The sequence below is a fragment of the Erpetoichthys calabaricus genome, chromosome 8 (assembly GCF_900747795.2).
Source record: "Erpetoichthys calabaricus chromosome 8, fErpCal1.3, whole genome shotgun sequence".
Lineage (NCBI taxonomy): Eukaryota > Metazoa > Chordata > Cladistia > Polypteriformes > Polypteridae > Erpetoichthys > Erpetoichthys calabaricus.
In genome coordinates this window covers 165,789,860-165,806,756 of record NC_041401.2, presented here as the reverse complement: position 1 = coordinate 165,806,756, position 16,897 = coordinate 165,789,860, and the positions used below count along the sequence as shown (strand labels likewise).

The window sequence follows — 16,897 nt, the reverse complement described above, 5'->3', positions numbered from 1 at the left end:
AGGGCTCCAACTATCCCACTGTTCTCACTGTTCATGAATGCATAGACATTTTTAGCTCTTCCTCATTTAACTATTATGCTTGCTTCTTAAATATTAGATTTTTCAAATATAAAAAAGTTTATTAAGTGGAATTTATCATGTTCAATGTACTGAAATGTCCACATATAATAAACTTTTCAAATGTCACAGGTTAGTACATCACTGTCAATTTCTTGGGTTTATTATTACAAGGCTATTTCTCACACTTGATTACAGTCAATTAAACATCTCCTTACAGTTACTATAAAGATCACTTTTTACCACCATAAAGTTCTGTACCAAAATTAATAATAATGTTCCTTGAGTTAAGAATACAAGCTCTACAGTCCACCTTCTAAGAGGTTCTACTTTGGAAGCACACTCTTACTTTATCCCATTATGTTCCTCCAGTAGAGAATGGGAATTCAGTAAAAACAGGATATTTGGAAGGTGCCAGCACATCTTTCTGAACTAAAGTTTTATACAACCCACCTGTTCTCAGGGTGAGCTGAAGGGCAGGCACAAGGCTGGCAATCTTCTGGTGTTCCAGCAGTTGGGTCACCATAAAAGCCGGGGGCACACTGATCACAGAACTCACCAACAGTGTTGTGCAAGCAATTCTAGGGAGAGATGGGAGTAAATATTACAGTCAGAAAGTACACATTTATCCATGTTGATGGACTGTCGGCTTGTACGATGAATTATTAATCCTTAGGAGAGAACACCAGCTGATATTTTATTACTGATCTGTTCTTGACCTAAATGATGAAAAATTTTACTGCTGAATAGATTCACTTTCATCAGCAAATATTACTGCAATTAATGCAACATGTAGCAGTTCTATTCAACAGTCTAATAAAGTTTTGGGATGGCTGATCAGCTCATGATTTGAATGACATCTCCTTGATCTGAAGTGTAATCTTTGGAGCTCAATGAACTGCTTGATCAGTTAAAGTTTCTGTCAGTATGTCTGGCTTCCCTTTAGTATTATTAGTCAATGTGGGGATTAATTAACAGATTGAGGTAAATGACCCATTCTTAGTGTAACTGGCTGGATGGGTTATGTTTAGTTTAGCTTTTATCAAATGTTTTGAAGATGAACTGTCCCTTTTGGGTGAATTAATTGACAAAAATGTTTTTTAGAATGGATGCCCAGTCAATCTTTATTTTATGATGACTGATGTAGGACAAAGTGGACATTGCCTATTCTTGTAGGCTTTTAGTGGCAGACATGGCCTGTTAAGAGCACAGATTTAACATGGATGCAGATGTCCAGCTTACCACTTACATGCCAGAAAGTGGATAAACTGCAGTTTGTATGACTATCAATCTTTACTTCATCTGGTGCCAAAAGTGTAAATCCGAGTTGAGATGGAATCTCTGCAGACTCATTCAGACCTGAATTGCCAAATTGACACCCAAGTCTGAACAAAGAGCTATAATTCATCTTTCATCTTCTTCTTTCAGCTGCTCCCATTAAGGGTTGCCACAGTGGATCATCTTTTTCTTTATCTTCCTGTCCTCTACATCTTGTTCTGTCACACCCATCACCTGTATGTCCTCTCTCACCACATCCATAAAACTTCTCTTAGGCCTTCCTCTTTTCCTCTTGCCTGGCAGCTCTATCCTTAGCATCCTTCTCCCAATATACCCAGCATCTCTCCTCTACACATGTCCAAACCAATGGAATCTCGCCTCTCTGACTTTGTCTCCCAACCGTCCAAGCTGAGCTAACCCTCTAATGTCCTCATTTCTAATCATATCCATCCTTATCACAGCCAGTGCAAATCTTAACATCTTTTTATCACTGCCACCTTCAGCTCTATCATCTGTTTTTTGATCAGTGCCACCATCTCCAACCCATAATTCAATGAGTGACAATTGTGATGGAAAAACTAACATGTTCATGAGCAGGCACTGCTTTTGTAACTGGAAGTGACTTTAAACCAATCACGACAGATTACACTTTCCTTCAAAAACTAGCTGAACTTATCTCTCTGGGAACTCTCTTGGTCAATTTTTAAAATGACTTCTTTCTCATTTTCTTCTTCTTTCTCTGAAACCTAAAAGTTGATGAGCTGTTCCCCCTTTGGAGAGCTGAAAGCTGAACTCTCTTCTCTTTGTGGATCTGAAAGCTGAGATATGCTTTACTAAACCATGTTCTGTGCCAGTCACTGAAACCAGTCTGAAAAAACAGTGAAGCAGCCACTACTTCAGGAAGGGAACTTCAGCATCTAAAGTCTTGTGCCAGAAAGAGTAACGCTTTTCCCTATGAAGTTGCAGATATCACAACAAGGAGCCTAGCTGAGAAAAGCATAGAACACTACAAACAAAGGAGCATGTCACAAACAGAAAGAGTGCACATGAATGCTAGAAGGATCCTCCACTTGAACCCAGAGCTACAACAGCAATAACTCCACACTAAATTGGACATCATACTTAAAGTCTTGGCATCATGGACCTGTTTTTTCCGTGTCAAGATAAATTAGAACTCTAAATAACCAGTGAGCATCCAGTCTATTATGTGTTACATTTGTTTGACTCATAGTCTAGATGTGTTCTGTCTTATATGTCAATATATATTGTAAAAGACCACATACATGAACAGGCATCCCAGCAAGGACTGGCTCCATTACTTTTACTGGCCAGGAGGCCAACATAATAGAGCAATGGAGAGAGAACCATATGCCCCCACTCCAACCCGCTAGATGGTAGTAACCTTGGGCCATCCCAGTATACACAAGGAATCTTAGTACGTACTTGTAGTTCAGTGAGAATGCCCTGCTATGGTCTGTGAGTGCTGCCAGAGGGCGCTACAGAGAGTTACGCTCCCTGCTTTAGGGAACTTCTGATTGACCCGGAAATGCTTCCATCAGGCTATGTCCTGGTACCGAAAGTACTCCTGGATCCAAGATAAAAGGATCCTCTCGACATCATTTAGGTCAAGTTGGAGTCGGTAGGAAGAAGGAAGTAAGAGTAGTTCAAGGAAGAAGATAGAAGAGAGGAATCAGTGTTGATTGTGATTGTATTGTTGAGAAAGGTATTTAAGAAGAATATGCTGGTTTGGACATGTGCAGAGGAGAGATGTTGGGTATATTGGGAAAAGAATGCTAAGAATAGAGCTGCCAGGCAAGAGGAAAAGAGGAAGGCCTAAGAGAAGGTTTATGGTTGTGGTGAGAGAAGACAAGCAGGTGATGGGGGTAACAGAGCAAGATCCAGAAGACAGGAAGAAATGGAAAAAAGATGATATGCTGTGGAAACCCCTAATGGGAACAGCTGAAGGAGGAAGAAGAAGAAGAAGAAATAAGCTTTGTTTGAACTTGTCACTATGTATATGCCAGTTGTGTCAGCTCTATATATATATACGAGGGACATTCAAAACGTTTCCGCACATTTATATTTTCGTTGGAAACAGTGAAGGCAAAAACATTTTTTGCTGATGGCATTAAAAAGTTGGTACGACGCTGGGAAAATTGCATCACAAAGGAAGGTGACTATGTAGAAAAGTGATGCAATTTGTTTTTGAAATTCTTAATAAATAGAGTTAAAAAAACTGTGGAAACTTTTTGAATGTCCCTTGTATATATATATTATATACAGAATATATATATATATATATATATATATATATATATATATATATATATATATATATATATATATATATATATATATACTGTATATATACTGTATATATATATATAAATGTGTGGAAGTGTGTGTATCTGTCTGTCCGGCCGGCCGGAAGTGCGAGGCTATAGCATGAAGTCAAAGAGCCGGCAAGGCGGCCCCAAGTTCACGAGTCAGAAGAAGAAAGAAGTATGAGGCTACAGCATGAAGCTGAAAGAAAGCGTATCTGTCGCAAAAGTGAAACCACCGAGGAAAGACAGACAAGAGAGAAACTCGTTAGCCACTGATAGACAAGGGGGGGCGAGCATGTGCACATCAGGCAGTCAAAGGGCTTAACTGAGGGTAAGATGTCAGGTTGGGGGTTGATAAAGTGCACTAACCTCTATTCTCCCTCTGGTACAGATCAACAGAAGGGAAACCCTGTTAAAGCTGCTTCAACTTCCACATTCCTGTCCAGACCACACCCTCCTACTGACCTCACTTCTGCCACTCCCCTCACAGACCTGCCACTTCCTGCACACCACCTATAAAAGCCAAAGTACCTCCCCTTTCCATTCAGTTCTATTTGGACTCTGTCCTTTGTGATTACTCAGTGATTTGTTTTGCCGCATTTATCTGTTGTAATATACAGGGTGGATTCCCGAACCTTTTCCTTCTTTGTGTTCTCTCCTTATTACAACATATGTACACATATAATCAATAAATTGAATTATTTTGTTTGTTAAAACAGGTGTGTTTCAGTTGCCTTAATTTAAGTCTAATGACCAGACACTGCCTCTTACAGAGAAAAATAAGATAAATAAAGTAAAGCCTTATCAAATGAATGAATTAATTACCAGCATTACCAAAGGAAAAGCATATTATTAATTAACAAGTTAAATCTCTTCTTTTTCCTACATTGACCTGCTTGTGTTTATCAATGATCCATTTTAGTTAAACAATTGGTTTGTTGGCTGTACATTTTACTAATTAATAAATGGTTGTCTTGTTCTAGGGGAAAATTCTTGTTCTAGGGGAATTATTCTATTTTTGGTGTGCACATCTTCTTGTCACTACTCTTTTCCTTAAATTCTTCTTGATATTTAAAGTTAAGTCAGTAGTCTTCTGTACAAAATACAGATTTAAGGATTGGTATGGCAGACCACTGCTCACTCTGATCTTACCGTACAGGCCCCAGTCTCTGGATGGCAAGAATCTGAATGACCACTGCACTCGCATATTTCACAGTGTCCAAGGTAGAGTCCTCCAGCCGTCCTAGTGTACCCTGGAGAGCAGTCCTAGAAGCAAATTAAAAACATCTCAGTATTTATAAAGTGCAGAAGTACCCCAGATATATAAGAAGTAAGCAAGGACACCTAAAAAGAATAAGAAATTCATTACAGTATCCAAGAGTGGAGGCAGTAGCCAAATCTTTCTTCTGAGTGGACACTCTCTTAGCAGCATAAATGCTAAATTGAAGCTCTCTTTCACCTTTGTGGATCAGAATCTGTTATGAATTTTCTAGTCAGGTCCTTAATTTGGCACTATTTAGTCACACTGGGTCAGACGTGATTCTCAAATGAGAATACACATCTTGGGACAACTTGTTAAAAGGTTTGCAGTGAATAACGGTCAACTCCAGCACTGCAATGGCTACACCCACAGGGCTTCTTCCTAAAACACATGCCCCCCAATTCCTCTAGTCCATGCACTTTAAACTGCAGAGGTTCCAAGAGAGAGCAAAAGAAACGCTGAGAGAAAATAAAAAGCTAAAATTGCTGATGTCAATTCAGGAGCTCAGGTAACTGAAGCTCAATGATTAATTTGTACATTTTAATGAGCACAGTGAGAAAAGAGACAGCTACTTGGCTTCACACATTTGAGAAGTGCTTCTGTCTGCTACGACACCTGTCTGTCTATTATCACCACTATTTGTCAATAACAGTGAATAGAATCTAGATAAGCATTGTGGGCTATAGATGTACAGTATTACATGTTAAAACATTGCAGGCAAGTCTACATTTCCAGTTAGACAGTCACTTTAGTTTTTTGTTTAGACATTGTGATAAGCTGCCCGGACACAGACAGACAGACACCATTGTACAGTCCACCACACGTTTATTACAATATTTACAGACTAATAGTGCACAACCCAGTGCCTCAAGCACCAAACTCCCCCAAAGTCCAGGCCTCTTTTACTCTCTGCCTGCTCTTCAGGCCGCCTCCTCTCTCCTGCCTCCAAACTTCGTCCACTCCTCACCCGACTCCAGTCCTGCTTTGCAGGGAGGCGGCCCCTTTTATAAGTACCTGGATGGGCTCCAGGTGATCCCTGACACTCCCTAGACACTCCCCTGTGTGGTGGAAGTGCCGGCTGTGTTCCCAGAAGCCCTCCGGGTGTTCCCAGTCTTCTTCCCCCCAGCACTTCCTGGTGTGGCGGAAGTGTTGGGGTTCAGGGTCCTTCAGGCATGGGGGCGCCCCCTGGCGGAGACCATGGGCCCCTACAGGGTTAGGCTTGCAAGCCCTGCACCTGTGGCCCCCAAAGGAACCAGGGCGGTCGCCCCCTCGTGGTCTGGAGGAGGCATGAGCCCTCCTCCTGTCTTCCTGGGCATCCCGGCTGGGTGCCACCCCCAGCTGCGTGCCACAACATGAAGTCAGAAGGTGGATGCTGTGTCATGCTTAAGTGTTGTTAGGGAGAATTGTCGATTTGGGTGTGTATCAAAATCTACATTTCCTGTGGCTGTTCATTATCAGCTCTCTTAACGTCAGCACCTTTTGATTTTGTGCGACACATCATTTACATCAAATGTATATTTTGCTTTTCATACTTTCACAAAAATAGCTGTCAATTCTTTCAATGTTCCATCAGTTCTGCTGCAGTTGTCATTACTAAACAGCAGAGTGCACACGCAGTGCCTGTGACCACGTATCAATCACTTTTACTACTAGTCCATTCATGTCTTTAAATGTCAATGTATAATCTGAGTGTACAGAAAGGTTTTTCCCTTGCATCAGGTTTTGTTTCTTTTTAACATGTGCAGTGTCCTCTCAGCACACGCAACACGCATGTTTAATAAGGGTCTTTTTAGGAGACTTTTACCACAGCTCCTTATGTTAACTGCTCAACACAGTTGTCTCAGTTTAGAAAATGTCACACATTCTCAGTTTAGAAAATCATAACACAAACAAAGGAATTTTGAAAGGGTTTCATTTGCTTATATTTTAAGGACTAGCAAAATACCCGCGCTTCGCAGCGGAGAAGTAGTGTGTTAAAGAGGTTATGAAAAAGTAAAGGAAACATTTTAAAAATAACGTAACATGATTGTCAATGTAATTGTGTTGTCATTGTTATGAGTGTTGCTGTCATATATATATATATATATATATATATATATATATATATATATATATATATATATATATATATATATATATACATATACACATATATTATATATATATATATATATATATATATATTTATATATTATATATATATATATATATATATATATATATATATATATATATATATATACATATACACATATATTATATATATATATATATATATATATATATATATATATATTATATATATATATATATATATATATATATACACATATATTATATATATATTTGTATATATATATATATATATATATATATATATATATATATATATATATATATATATATATATATATATATATATATATATATATACATATATATATATATGTTATGAGTGTTGCTGTCTTTTATATATATAATATGCACACACACACACATAAACATATATATACATATATATATACATATCTACATATACACATATGTACATATACATACGTATATACACATCCATATAAACATATATATACATATACAAATTTACATATCTACATATATATATATAGACATAGATATATACATACATACATTCACATAAATTGCGCGTCCCGTTTTGAATCAATACTGGACGGGATTTATCCCGTATTTTTTTTATCTTTTTTTTTAAAGCAGCGTCTCATGCAAATCATCCCACACGCATTTTATGAAGATGCCTACTTTTGATTGGGTAATACTTGATGTCATCGTTAGTTTGATTGGTGTTTTTAACTGTCCAGTGAGGAGGGCGTGTCTTTTAAGTACAGTCTGCAAAGTGTTGGCACTGAGATGTGGCGTCAGCGCCATAGTTGAAGCCCCTAACGTTGCGGTCAGCAAGTCGGCTAACATCCGCCATGTGCCATCTTTCAGTTGCGAGAAGCAGATCATAGAATGGTTGAAACTGTTGCCCCTAACGTTGCGCCACGGCGTGTGGTTCGTTTATACCTCGTGTCTTCTCATTAAACTTTTATCTCGCGAATATGTTATTGCAATCCGCAGCGGGAGCGTTTCTATAAACTTAATTTAAACTTACATTTTACACCGTGCTTTGTTTCCCTTATGAACATGCTTGTATGCTTAACTCGCTCCGTTCTCAATTGTTTAATTAATTTTTTGCTCTTCGCTGTTTGCGGCTGTTCCTCCATTTCCCCCTACTTCGTTCTTTTATCTCGCGAATATGTTATTGCAATCCTTAACGGGAGCGTTTCAATAAACTGATTGAAAATAGTTTTGCATTTACCTTTTTAGTAAAAGGCGAGCTTTTAAGCCTGAGAAATCACCCCGTAAATGCACACGTTTAATTGCACATGTGTTAATATGTATGGTTACACAGTATTAAAAGACAGTGAACAACGTCAGTTACCTTTGTTCCCGCGTTTGATAAAAGGTGAGCTTTTAAGCCTGAGAAATCACCCCGTAAATGCACACGTTTAATTGCACATGTGTTAATATGTATGCTTACACAGTATTAAAAGACAGTCAAAAATTAACGTCATTTACCTTCGTTCCCGCGTGTGACTCGTGCTGTAAATCTCTTCCTTGTTTTTAGTTCACGTGATTACGTAGGAGGCGTGATGACGCGATACGTGACTCCGCCTCCTCCATTACAGTGTATGGACAAAAAATATGTTCCAGTTATGACCATTACGCTTTGAATTTCGAAATGAAACCTGCCTAACTTTTGTAAGTAAGCTGTAAGGAATGAGCCTGCCAAATTTCAGCCTTCCACCTACACGGGAAGTTGGAGAATTAGTGATGAGTCAGTCAGTCAGTCAGTGAGTGAGTGAGTCAGTCAGTGAGGGCTTTGCCTTTTATTATTATAGATTAAGAGCAATAGAGCAATCACAGGATTACAAAGACAGGGTTAGTCTGGCTAGTAGAAAACTGATCATTTAAAAAAATGGTAAAATATTAATTCAATGGGTATTAGGAAACTAACTGTAAATAAGTAACTGATGTAGTTCTTTTCTATGTCTGTTATAATTCCTGGTGGAAAACTAGATACTTTTCTATGAGATATTTCCATAGTTAAAATGGATTAATTCCTCATCCAACCTTTAAATTAAAAACAAAGAGTAACCAGTAGTTCAGGAACTGATGAGAATTTTGTGAAAGCATTTTCTCATAGCTATGACAGTCAATTATTTTGATTATGGAGACTGACAGTGGCAGTTTTGGTGTACTTTACATTTTTCTTAAGGTTCTTTGGACAAGGAGTTTTTAATAATCATTTCTAGAGACGGCACACCACAAACATCTGTAGTAATAAAATACATTGCATTTGTCATTCCAACAGATGGCGCATCACAAATATTAACACTGCTTTTATGAAACCCAGTCCAAACAACATTTAACCAAGATATATGCATTGTATTTGTCATTCCAACAGGTGGTGCATCACAAACATTTTTATCACTTGGAATGACAAATGCAACGTATGTTATTATTGGATGGATTACTAAATACATTAGATGGTGCACTGCAACTGTTAACGCTCAATACTCTGAGGTCTACGTTGATTACTTAGATTCCAACCTGTCTTAGGCAGGTAGCTGAGCTAGTAAAATATAATTGGTTAAACATATTAACAGCCAAACAGAAATCATTGTCTTTTTTGTGTTGCTATTTCTAGAAGGTGTGTGACTTGGGTAGAATTGATATTATGTGAATAACTTCCCATTTTTTTATTTTGATACCTGAAGATACCCAGCTATAACTGTCCATTTTCTTACTGTGGCACACGGCTATTTTGGTTTTCACTTTTGGAGGACCGTCTCCAGCTCCCCTTAAATTAATTTATTTGCTAAACCTCCTAATCCTGCTGCATTATCTGCTCCACTAGCATGAAAACAGGGCACAATGGGCCTCATTCAACCTGATGACTACCTTCCTTTTGTCAGTTCACGAATAACCAATATGTTCTTCTTAAAAAACAGAATGGTTATGAAATTATGAGAAGTGGCCATATGTGGGCTGCACTACCCTAAGGTGTCTTATTGTCTCCATAGTCTCAGTATACCTAACATTTAGATCTCCACTTTTTACATGTCTATAAGCATAGGCAGTACTACTACTAGGGTTCACCACTTCCACATCCCATGCTTGGGCACAGTGCAGTACCCACCTGACAAGAAAGGCCTTGGTAGCCAGGAGGACAGCGGCACTGTTCAACCTCCAAGGCCTGCTGGAGACCAGTGTAGTTAGGCACAGCCACGTCCATGCTGACTTTCGAAATGCTGGCTGAGATCATGTCGGTCGAGTAGGAGGCTCTAATCAAAATTTCATCAAGGTCAGCCAGGACCATCAGAAGGTGTTCTCTAGTGGCTTGCTGTCCATCAGGCCTCTTCCAGAATTGCTAGAACAAAAGATAACATGATGAAGAAAATGTATTGTTAGTGATGTCTGACCTAATCAAACGTGCTCTACAAAGTAGGAACACGTGAAAAGTCAACTAAACCATCAAAGATTCTCTCACACATGACAGAAGATGCCTTGTATTGTTATTGAGAGTGCTCACTGTCAGAATCAGAAGGAAGTGAGATTAGTCTTTGTGTGTGTGTGTGTCTGGAATGACTGTATTCATAGGTTTCAAATGCTAAATGATAAACAATTGTGAATAGTTTACCTCTCTGAAGACGATTTCGAAGCTCCTCTGCTCCTTGGGCCTCAGGTGTTCATCGTGATATGCCACAAGCATGATGTCGTTACCCTAAAGCAAAAGGCAACACTTTGAAATCAAACTGTTCACTCTTATCTTAGAAAGCTGGAGTAAGATAAAAATTAAATCGAAAAGTGAAGACATGGGCAGGCAGCCCTGAAAGCATAATGTATAGCCGTGCAAATCACCGTTAATAAAAGTCCGTGATCGAGAATTCAGCTGGAGTCAGTAAGCATGGCTATGAAGCAGCTGCAGTCCTGGCGCTGTAGAAAACAAATATGGTAACTGTCCAGTCCGCCTCGTGGTTTGTAAATCAGCAGTGTGGCATTACTTGTGCACAAACCTACATAAATTTGGCTAGTTAGCTAGTGTGGAATTTAAATTATTAGTATAAATCTAAACTTATGACTGTAAATTTTAAAACAGAAAATTGTCAAATAATTGAAGGATTTTTTTTTATTAATTTGAAAATGTAACGCAATACAGTACAGCTTTCTGACCTACTTACTGTATAATCATTTAGACCAGTGTTTTTCAACCAGTGTGTTGAGATGCCAGGAAAGTGCTCTCTAAGTGCTGTGTCTGTGAACGCTGATCTCAGAACTGCTTGTTTAATGGCTTCTTTGGTGGTCCCACCACTTTGAACACTTGAGAAGATGTTGCAGATATAATGTGTTAGTAAGGCAGTGGTGTACCACCACTGATATAATTAATCAAAACACTGTAGACATTAAAGGTGTTTGTGATTACTGATATGCAGTTGTCTGCGGAGTTCATCTTGGTGATTTACTTGCCAGAGTAGTTGTGAATTTCTTTCAAAATGACAAACTCCTGTTGATGCCAGCTATTTCTGGTGTATGTACACCACTGAACTGTTTGGACTGATTGAAGAAATTTGCTGTTGAGTGTTTCAGTCCCCTTTTCCATAAACAGATACTCTGAACCATTTACTTCTTCTTCACGCAAAACTCCCTTCGACAAATACACTTTTGAAAAACTGTTTCTCTCCAGGATGTTTACTTATATTTATATGAAAACTAGAAATGTATACACCCACAAATATTATTTGTGACACATCGTTCCTGCCTTCGTCTAAGACTGTATCTCTTTCTTTCCGGTTTTATTAGTACCAACTCTCGTTTTCTGTTTCTATTGCCCTATAATCCTGTTTGGTCGGTAAAACATATTGTTGCATTACATTTTCCTAATTGTGCTATTTAAAATAAAGAATGATTAAAATACACATGGGGCGGCACGGTGGCACAGTGGGTAGTGCTGCTGCCTCGCAGTTAGGAGACCCGGGTCCGGGTCCTCCCTGCGTGGAGTTTGCATGTTCTCCCCATGTCTGCGTGGGTTTCCTCCCAAAGTCCAAAGACATGCAGGTTAGGTGCGTTGGCGATCATCAATTGTCCCTAGTGTGTGCTTGGTGTGTGCCCGCCCTGCGGTGGGCTGGCGCTTTGCCCGGGGTTTGTTTCCTGCCTTGCGCCTTGTGTTGGCTGGGACTGGCTCCAGCAAACCCCCGTGACCCTGTAGTTCGGATATAGCGGGTTGGATAATGGATGGATGGATAAAATCCACATAATGAGGTTAAGGGCCTATAAAGCTTCCTATAAAACAAATTATTCTTTTCAAGGTCTAATGGTATGAAAAGTTTTTAAAACTGTAAATCTTAAAAAAAAATTCAATGTCATAATAAGAAAAGGTTGATCCTGATTGAAGAGCAGCCATAAATCAACTTGCCGTGCCAATGTATTGCAGGCCTGTGCACTAAAAGCTGAAAAATTGGTTTATAACAAAACGAACCCCACATCTGACATTTTTTGGAGTTGACGCCAGACCTTAAAGTTTTAGCTTTACTGTAGGCATCATAATCAACCTTCATTAATAGGAAATAACTGAATGTAAATTAATGATACTCACAGAGATTTGGATATCAGCATCACGTAATGGAGAACCCCTTGCCCCAGCATTGTAGGAGAGAGTGTAACGTAGACGACCCCCATATGATCCAACCTGGAAAACAGAAAACAAAAGTATGAGAGCAAAGCAAACTTTCAAACACGCCAAAGTGCTTTGTTAGATTATTTTTGTGTGTTTTTTAAAGCACACAAATGGACTGAGATAAACTGAGACTTGGCTACTGGCTCTGCTGGCACCGATGCAACACCACTGAATCCTATGTGCTCATTGAGGCGCTAACAGTTACAAGGAGGCATCTTCTTCCTGGATGCAATTGTGTTTGTGTATTAAGTGACCGCTGGGTCATTGTTAACCACTATGGTTGACTCTAGACTTCCAATAAAGATAGGAGATAAAGACAATTGATTGGCCACCTCTACTGACTCACAGTACAGTCCAGTCCAGTCCAGTCTGATTTCTACTTCTGGCTTCTACAAAATCACCAAGCAAGTCTACTTTACACTGAGAGGATTCTTTGTGGTCTATTGAGTCCAAGACTACAGACAGACACTCAAATATGCTGGGGATCTCAGTTTCATGAACACAGGTTCTACCCGTAGAGAAAGTGCCACACATGTGCACAACTTCAGGGCTCATCGAAGGGTAATTTCACCCCGAGTCCAGAGTTGGCGCTGTCTTTTAATTCCTCTCCTCTTCCTCCAACCACAGGTCAGAAAACTGACAGCTGAAAGACCCATGATGTAGTTTATAGTTTCTGATCACCTGGTCTTCCTGCTTGATGACAACTAGTACCGCCATATTGAGTCAGTCTAGCAGTAGACTCGCGTCTGGAAGGACATTAATCTGATGAATGTTAAATCACTTTTGTTATTTTTCCTGCCAAACATTATATAGGGATCATCACCTGTGCCCCAAACCTCTATAATCTTCCTTTGTCTTTTGTTATACCAGACACATGTATGGTAGAGAAAAAAGGACAGACAGAAATAAAACACACATCATGCAACTTTTGATAGGCTTTTTGAAAGATCCTTGGTCCCCAGCTCCCCTCTGCACTATTATACAAAGGCTTTCTATACTCCGGCAGGTATATAAGAAATTAATTGAATAAAGACATCTATTGAGCAAATCTTGTAAGACAGTTATCCTGCACTGTAACCACTGATATGCTAACAATTCTTTGTTCAGATAAAACTTTTTTTAGGTATGAATATACAAGAGCATCTTTAGCATATAACTGACAGCATGCAAATCTTTACACAAATACATTTACTTAAAAGGTCAAGTAGGATGATCTTAACCTTAATAATGAGATGATGCTTATACTTAAGGTCCTAGGCTGCTTTCAGATAGACAAAAGTCAGTATAAAATGCTTTTGTAATATTTGTAATCTTGCAGCATTCTTTCAAGGATAAGTTCAACACAGTTGCATCTTCTAGAACCATGTTTGCAGGATGTGTAAGAGTTATAGAAATGATTTTCCTCAACACAAGCTACAAATTAGTCCATTTATCTGCACCACAAAATATGCTGGTGCTACTACTTTCATGCCCATGATTGCTCTGCTTGCCTATTACTTACAGCTTATTGCTGCTTTTGGGCATCACACGGTTGCTTCAATGCTTCTTATGTAGTGTATTGTACCGGAAAAGAGAAGAAGCCATTACCCACACTGGAGGCCACCACGATGATGGGCCGGTGGAACAAATAAATAACTTTGTTCCCGGCTGGGGTTAATTAATGGAAAAACCACAGATAGCCGGGAGTCGGGAGCAGTTCAATCCCCAATACGATAGGTGGCACATGGGAACCCGGTCAGGACACCCGCAGGGATGCTTGGGAATTGGAATTCAGAAGTACAGCCCTATGAGTGTCCCTGGGTATCGTTAAAGAGCACTGTTGGCGGAGGACCTCCCTACTTTCTTTATTGCCTGGAATTGCTTCCTGGAAGATACAGCATGACACCGGCAACATTTCCGGGTCCAGCTTAAAAAAGAGTTGGGAGGCAGCAGACAACACGCAGCAGAGGAGAGAAGGAGCAAGAATTGTTCTATGTTTGTGTATTTGCAACTGGTTTTGGAAAGGCATTTGGAAGAGGTGCTTTCTGGGTAAAAAAGTATCATTTATTTCATTGTAAAGTGTACTGGGTATTACTGTATCTGTGGTTTGTGGTCACAGTAGCTACTATTACACCATTGCTCACCTGACTACTAACCACTATCAAAACCACCTGAACCCACCAAATCCAAAGAATCAAGGCCCATGCTGGCTCTGGCACTTCTGTTAATGGTAAATAAGTAAAAAACGTTGTAGACCCTGTAAGCTGACCACTCAAACCCCATTCTGTTTCAGTAGTTTATTGACATGACTTTTATGGCTCGGACTACAGGACTGCCAACCTTAAAGACGCCCACATCTACACTATAACTGCATAGTCTGAAGAATCAACAGACCAGATAAATGTGGTATGGCCCAGGCTGGTATGTTCAGACCACATTTATTATCTATTGTGTTGCTGCAGGACCAAGCAGAACTCCGTACAGGAATTACTAAAACACTATTAACAGTTACAAAGCAATACAGTTACTGCTTTTCTGTTTTGCTTATATAATTTGTTGCGTGAACTTTCCCTCAGTAATACTCACAAGGATGGAGATATGAAACTACAAACCGATTGCTTCTTCAGTGCCATGCCTTTAAGTTACACACGTAAACTATAAAATTAGCATGAAATTGCTCGTTAAAGCAGAAGTTTGAGGCTGTTTAATGGTGCCACCTCTATCATGATTTAGACATTCGGTGATAACACTAAACTTCATCATATCAAGCCTTACTGTTTAACTCCATTCTGTTCTAATCAATGCTGACTGGATCAGAACAAATCTTCTCTTCACTGTTGTAGCACCTCTAATGTTATCACCTGTCCAAGTATCTTTAATGGCTGTATAAAGATCATCCAATTAAGTGGAAGGACTCTTTACTATGAGCGTTGCAAAAAAAAAAAAATCAGAAGTGTTCTCCCCTAGACTTTCTCGTAAACTTAGATATGGGGATGGATATTTGAGGAGTAAACCGCAAGACAATGGTTATATTTTTATATTATGTACATTAAAGAACAATCAACAACAAATCAAATCAAATTAATAATATACTGAACAATTATTATAAAAGTAAACAGTTTTCTAAAGACAGAGAAAAAATAAACAACAAAACAGCTTGATAGCATGAAAGCTATGTTTTTGTTGTGGTGGTCTCCTCTTTCATCCATTACACCCCAGACATAAGCCTCCTAAGCATCTAACGGTCATCCTGCTCAACAGCACATAACAGTTTGGTATTTTTTAAAATTTTCTTTACCTTATTCCCTTTAAACTCTTGTGGCAATTGCCAGTAGTAGGTTCCTTCAGGAAGCAAACCGAAACCTTTGTAGACCAAAGCATACTTCCGAAGTAAAAAGATGAGACAGGTAAAGAAGAAAGAATGAGAAAGACATACTGGCCAGAGAAAGGAAGCAATGAGTTAAAACATTAGGAAACAATATGGAAAGAGACCTCCTGCCACATGAGCTGAATGTCTGCTCCCATGTATTGCATACAAAAAGTCTATAAGAATGAATAAGATCAGGCAGGCAGATCAAAGAAACCTTCACATTTTTCATTTAATGGCTCTAACTACAAATAAAATGTGTTGTGCAGAACACTAGCTATAATGCATGCATGGCCAACCTAAAACTTTTCAAAAAATCCAAATAAATACACAAATAAACATAATCTCATGCAGAAAAAGTTAAGCCCAGTGCACTGCCCTGAAGACTTCACTTTGCAGCTTGATATTGTCATTATATAATAGAAAGCCAGAATAATATAATCAAGTTGATTTAAACGTAACAGATATTGTATAAAATAAAGATTTAATAATTCATTGATTACAAGAAAGTGCTTTGTGTTTCCTCTTCTACTGTAAAATGAAGTGCTTCTAAACAATTTTGTAATAGTTCTGATTAGGAAAATCTCCTTAAATAAAGGAAAATGATTTGACACACACTCACTGAGCAAATTCTTAGGAACACTGTACTAATACTGGGCAGGACCTCAGTTTGCTCTCAAAACAGACTCTCTTCTTCATTGCATAGATTCCACATGATGTTGGAAACATTCCTTTGAGATTCCGGTCCATGTTGATATGACTACATCATGCGATTTCTGCAGTGGCACATTCATGCTGCGAATCTCCCGTTGTAGCACCTCCCAAAGGTGTTCTGTTGGATTTCAATCCAGTGGCTGGGAAGACCACCAAAGAAC

At 38.9% G+C, this 16,897-nt stretch overlaps 1 protein-coding gene across 7 annotated transcripts in view; it reads right to left on the bottom strand.

Moving 5' to 3' along the window:
• hspg2 (heparan sulfate proteoglycan 2) overlaps nt 1-16,897 on the bottom strand; it is a 517,600-nt gene that overhangs the window by 155,139 nt on the left and 345,564 nt on the right. For 6 of the 7 annotated variants that reach the window (XM_051930340.1, XM_051930335.1, XM_051930339.1 and 3 more), the window contains 6 exons: nt 15,954-16,037; nt 12,596-12,688; nt 10,643-10,726; nt 10,142-10,372; nt 4,812-4,925; nt 511-638 (listed from right to left, as the gene is read on the bottom strand). In XM_051930340.1, coding sequence (XP_051786300.1) covers nt 511-638; nt 4,812-4,925; nt 10,142-10,372; nt 10,643-10,726; nt 12,596-12,688; nt 15,954-16,037 — 734 coding nt within the window. The remainder of the gene's footprint in view (nt 1-510; nt 639-4,811; nt 4,926-10,141; nt 10,373-10,642; nt 10,727-12,595; nt 12,689-15,953; nt 16,038-16,897) is intronic. The other variant, XM_051930341.1, reaches the window with a different exon arrangement.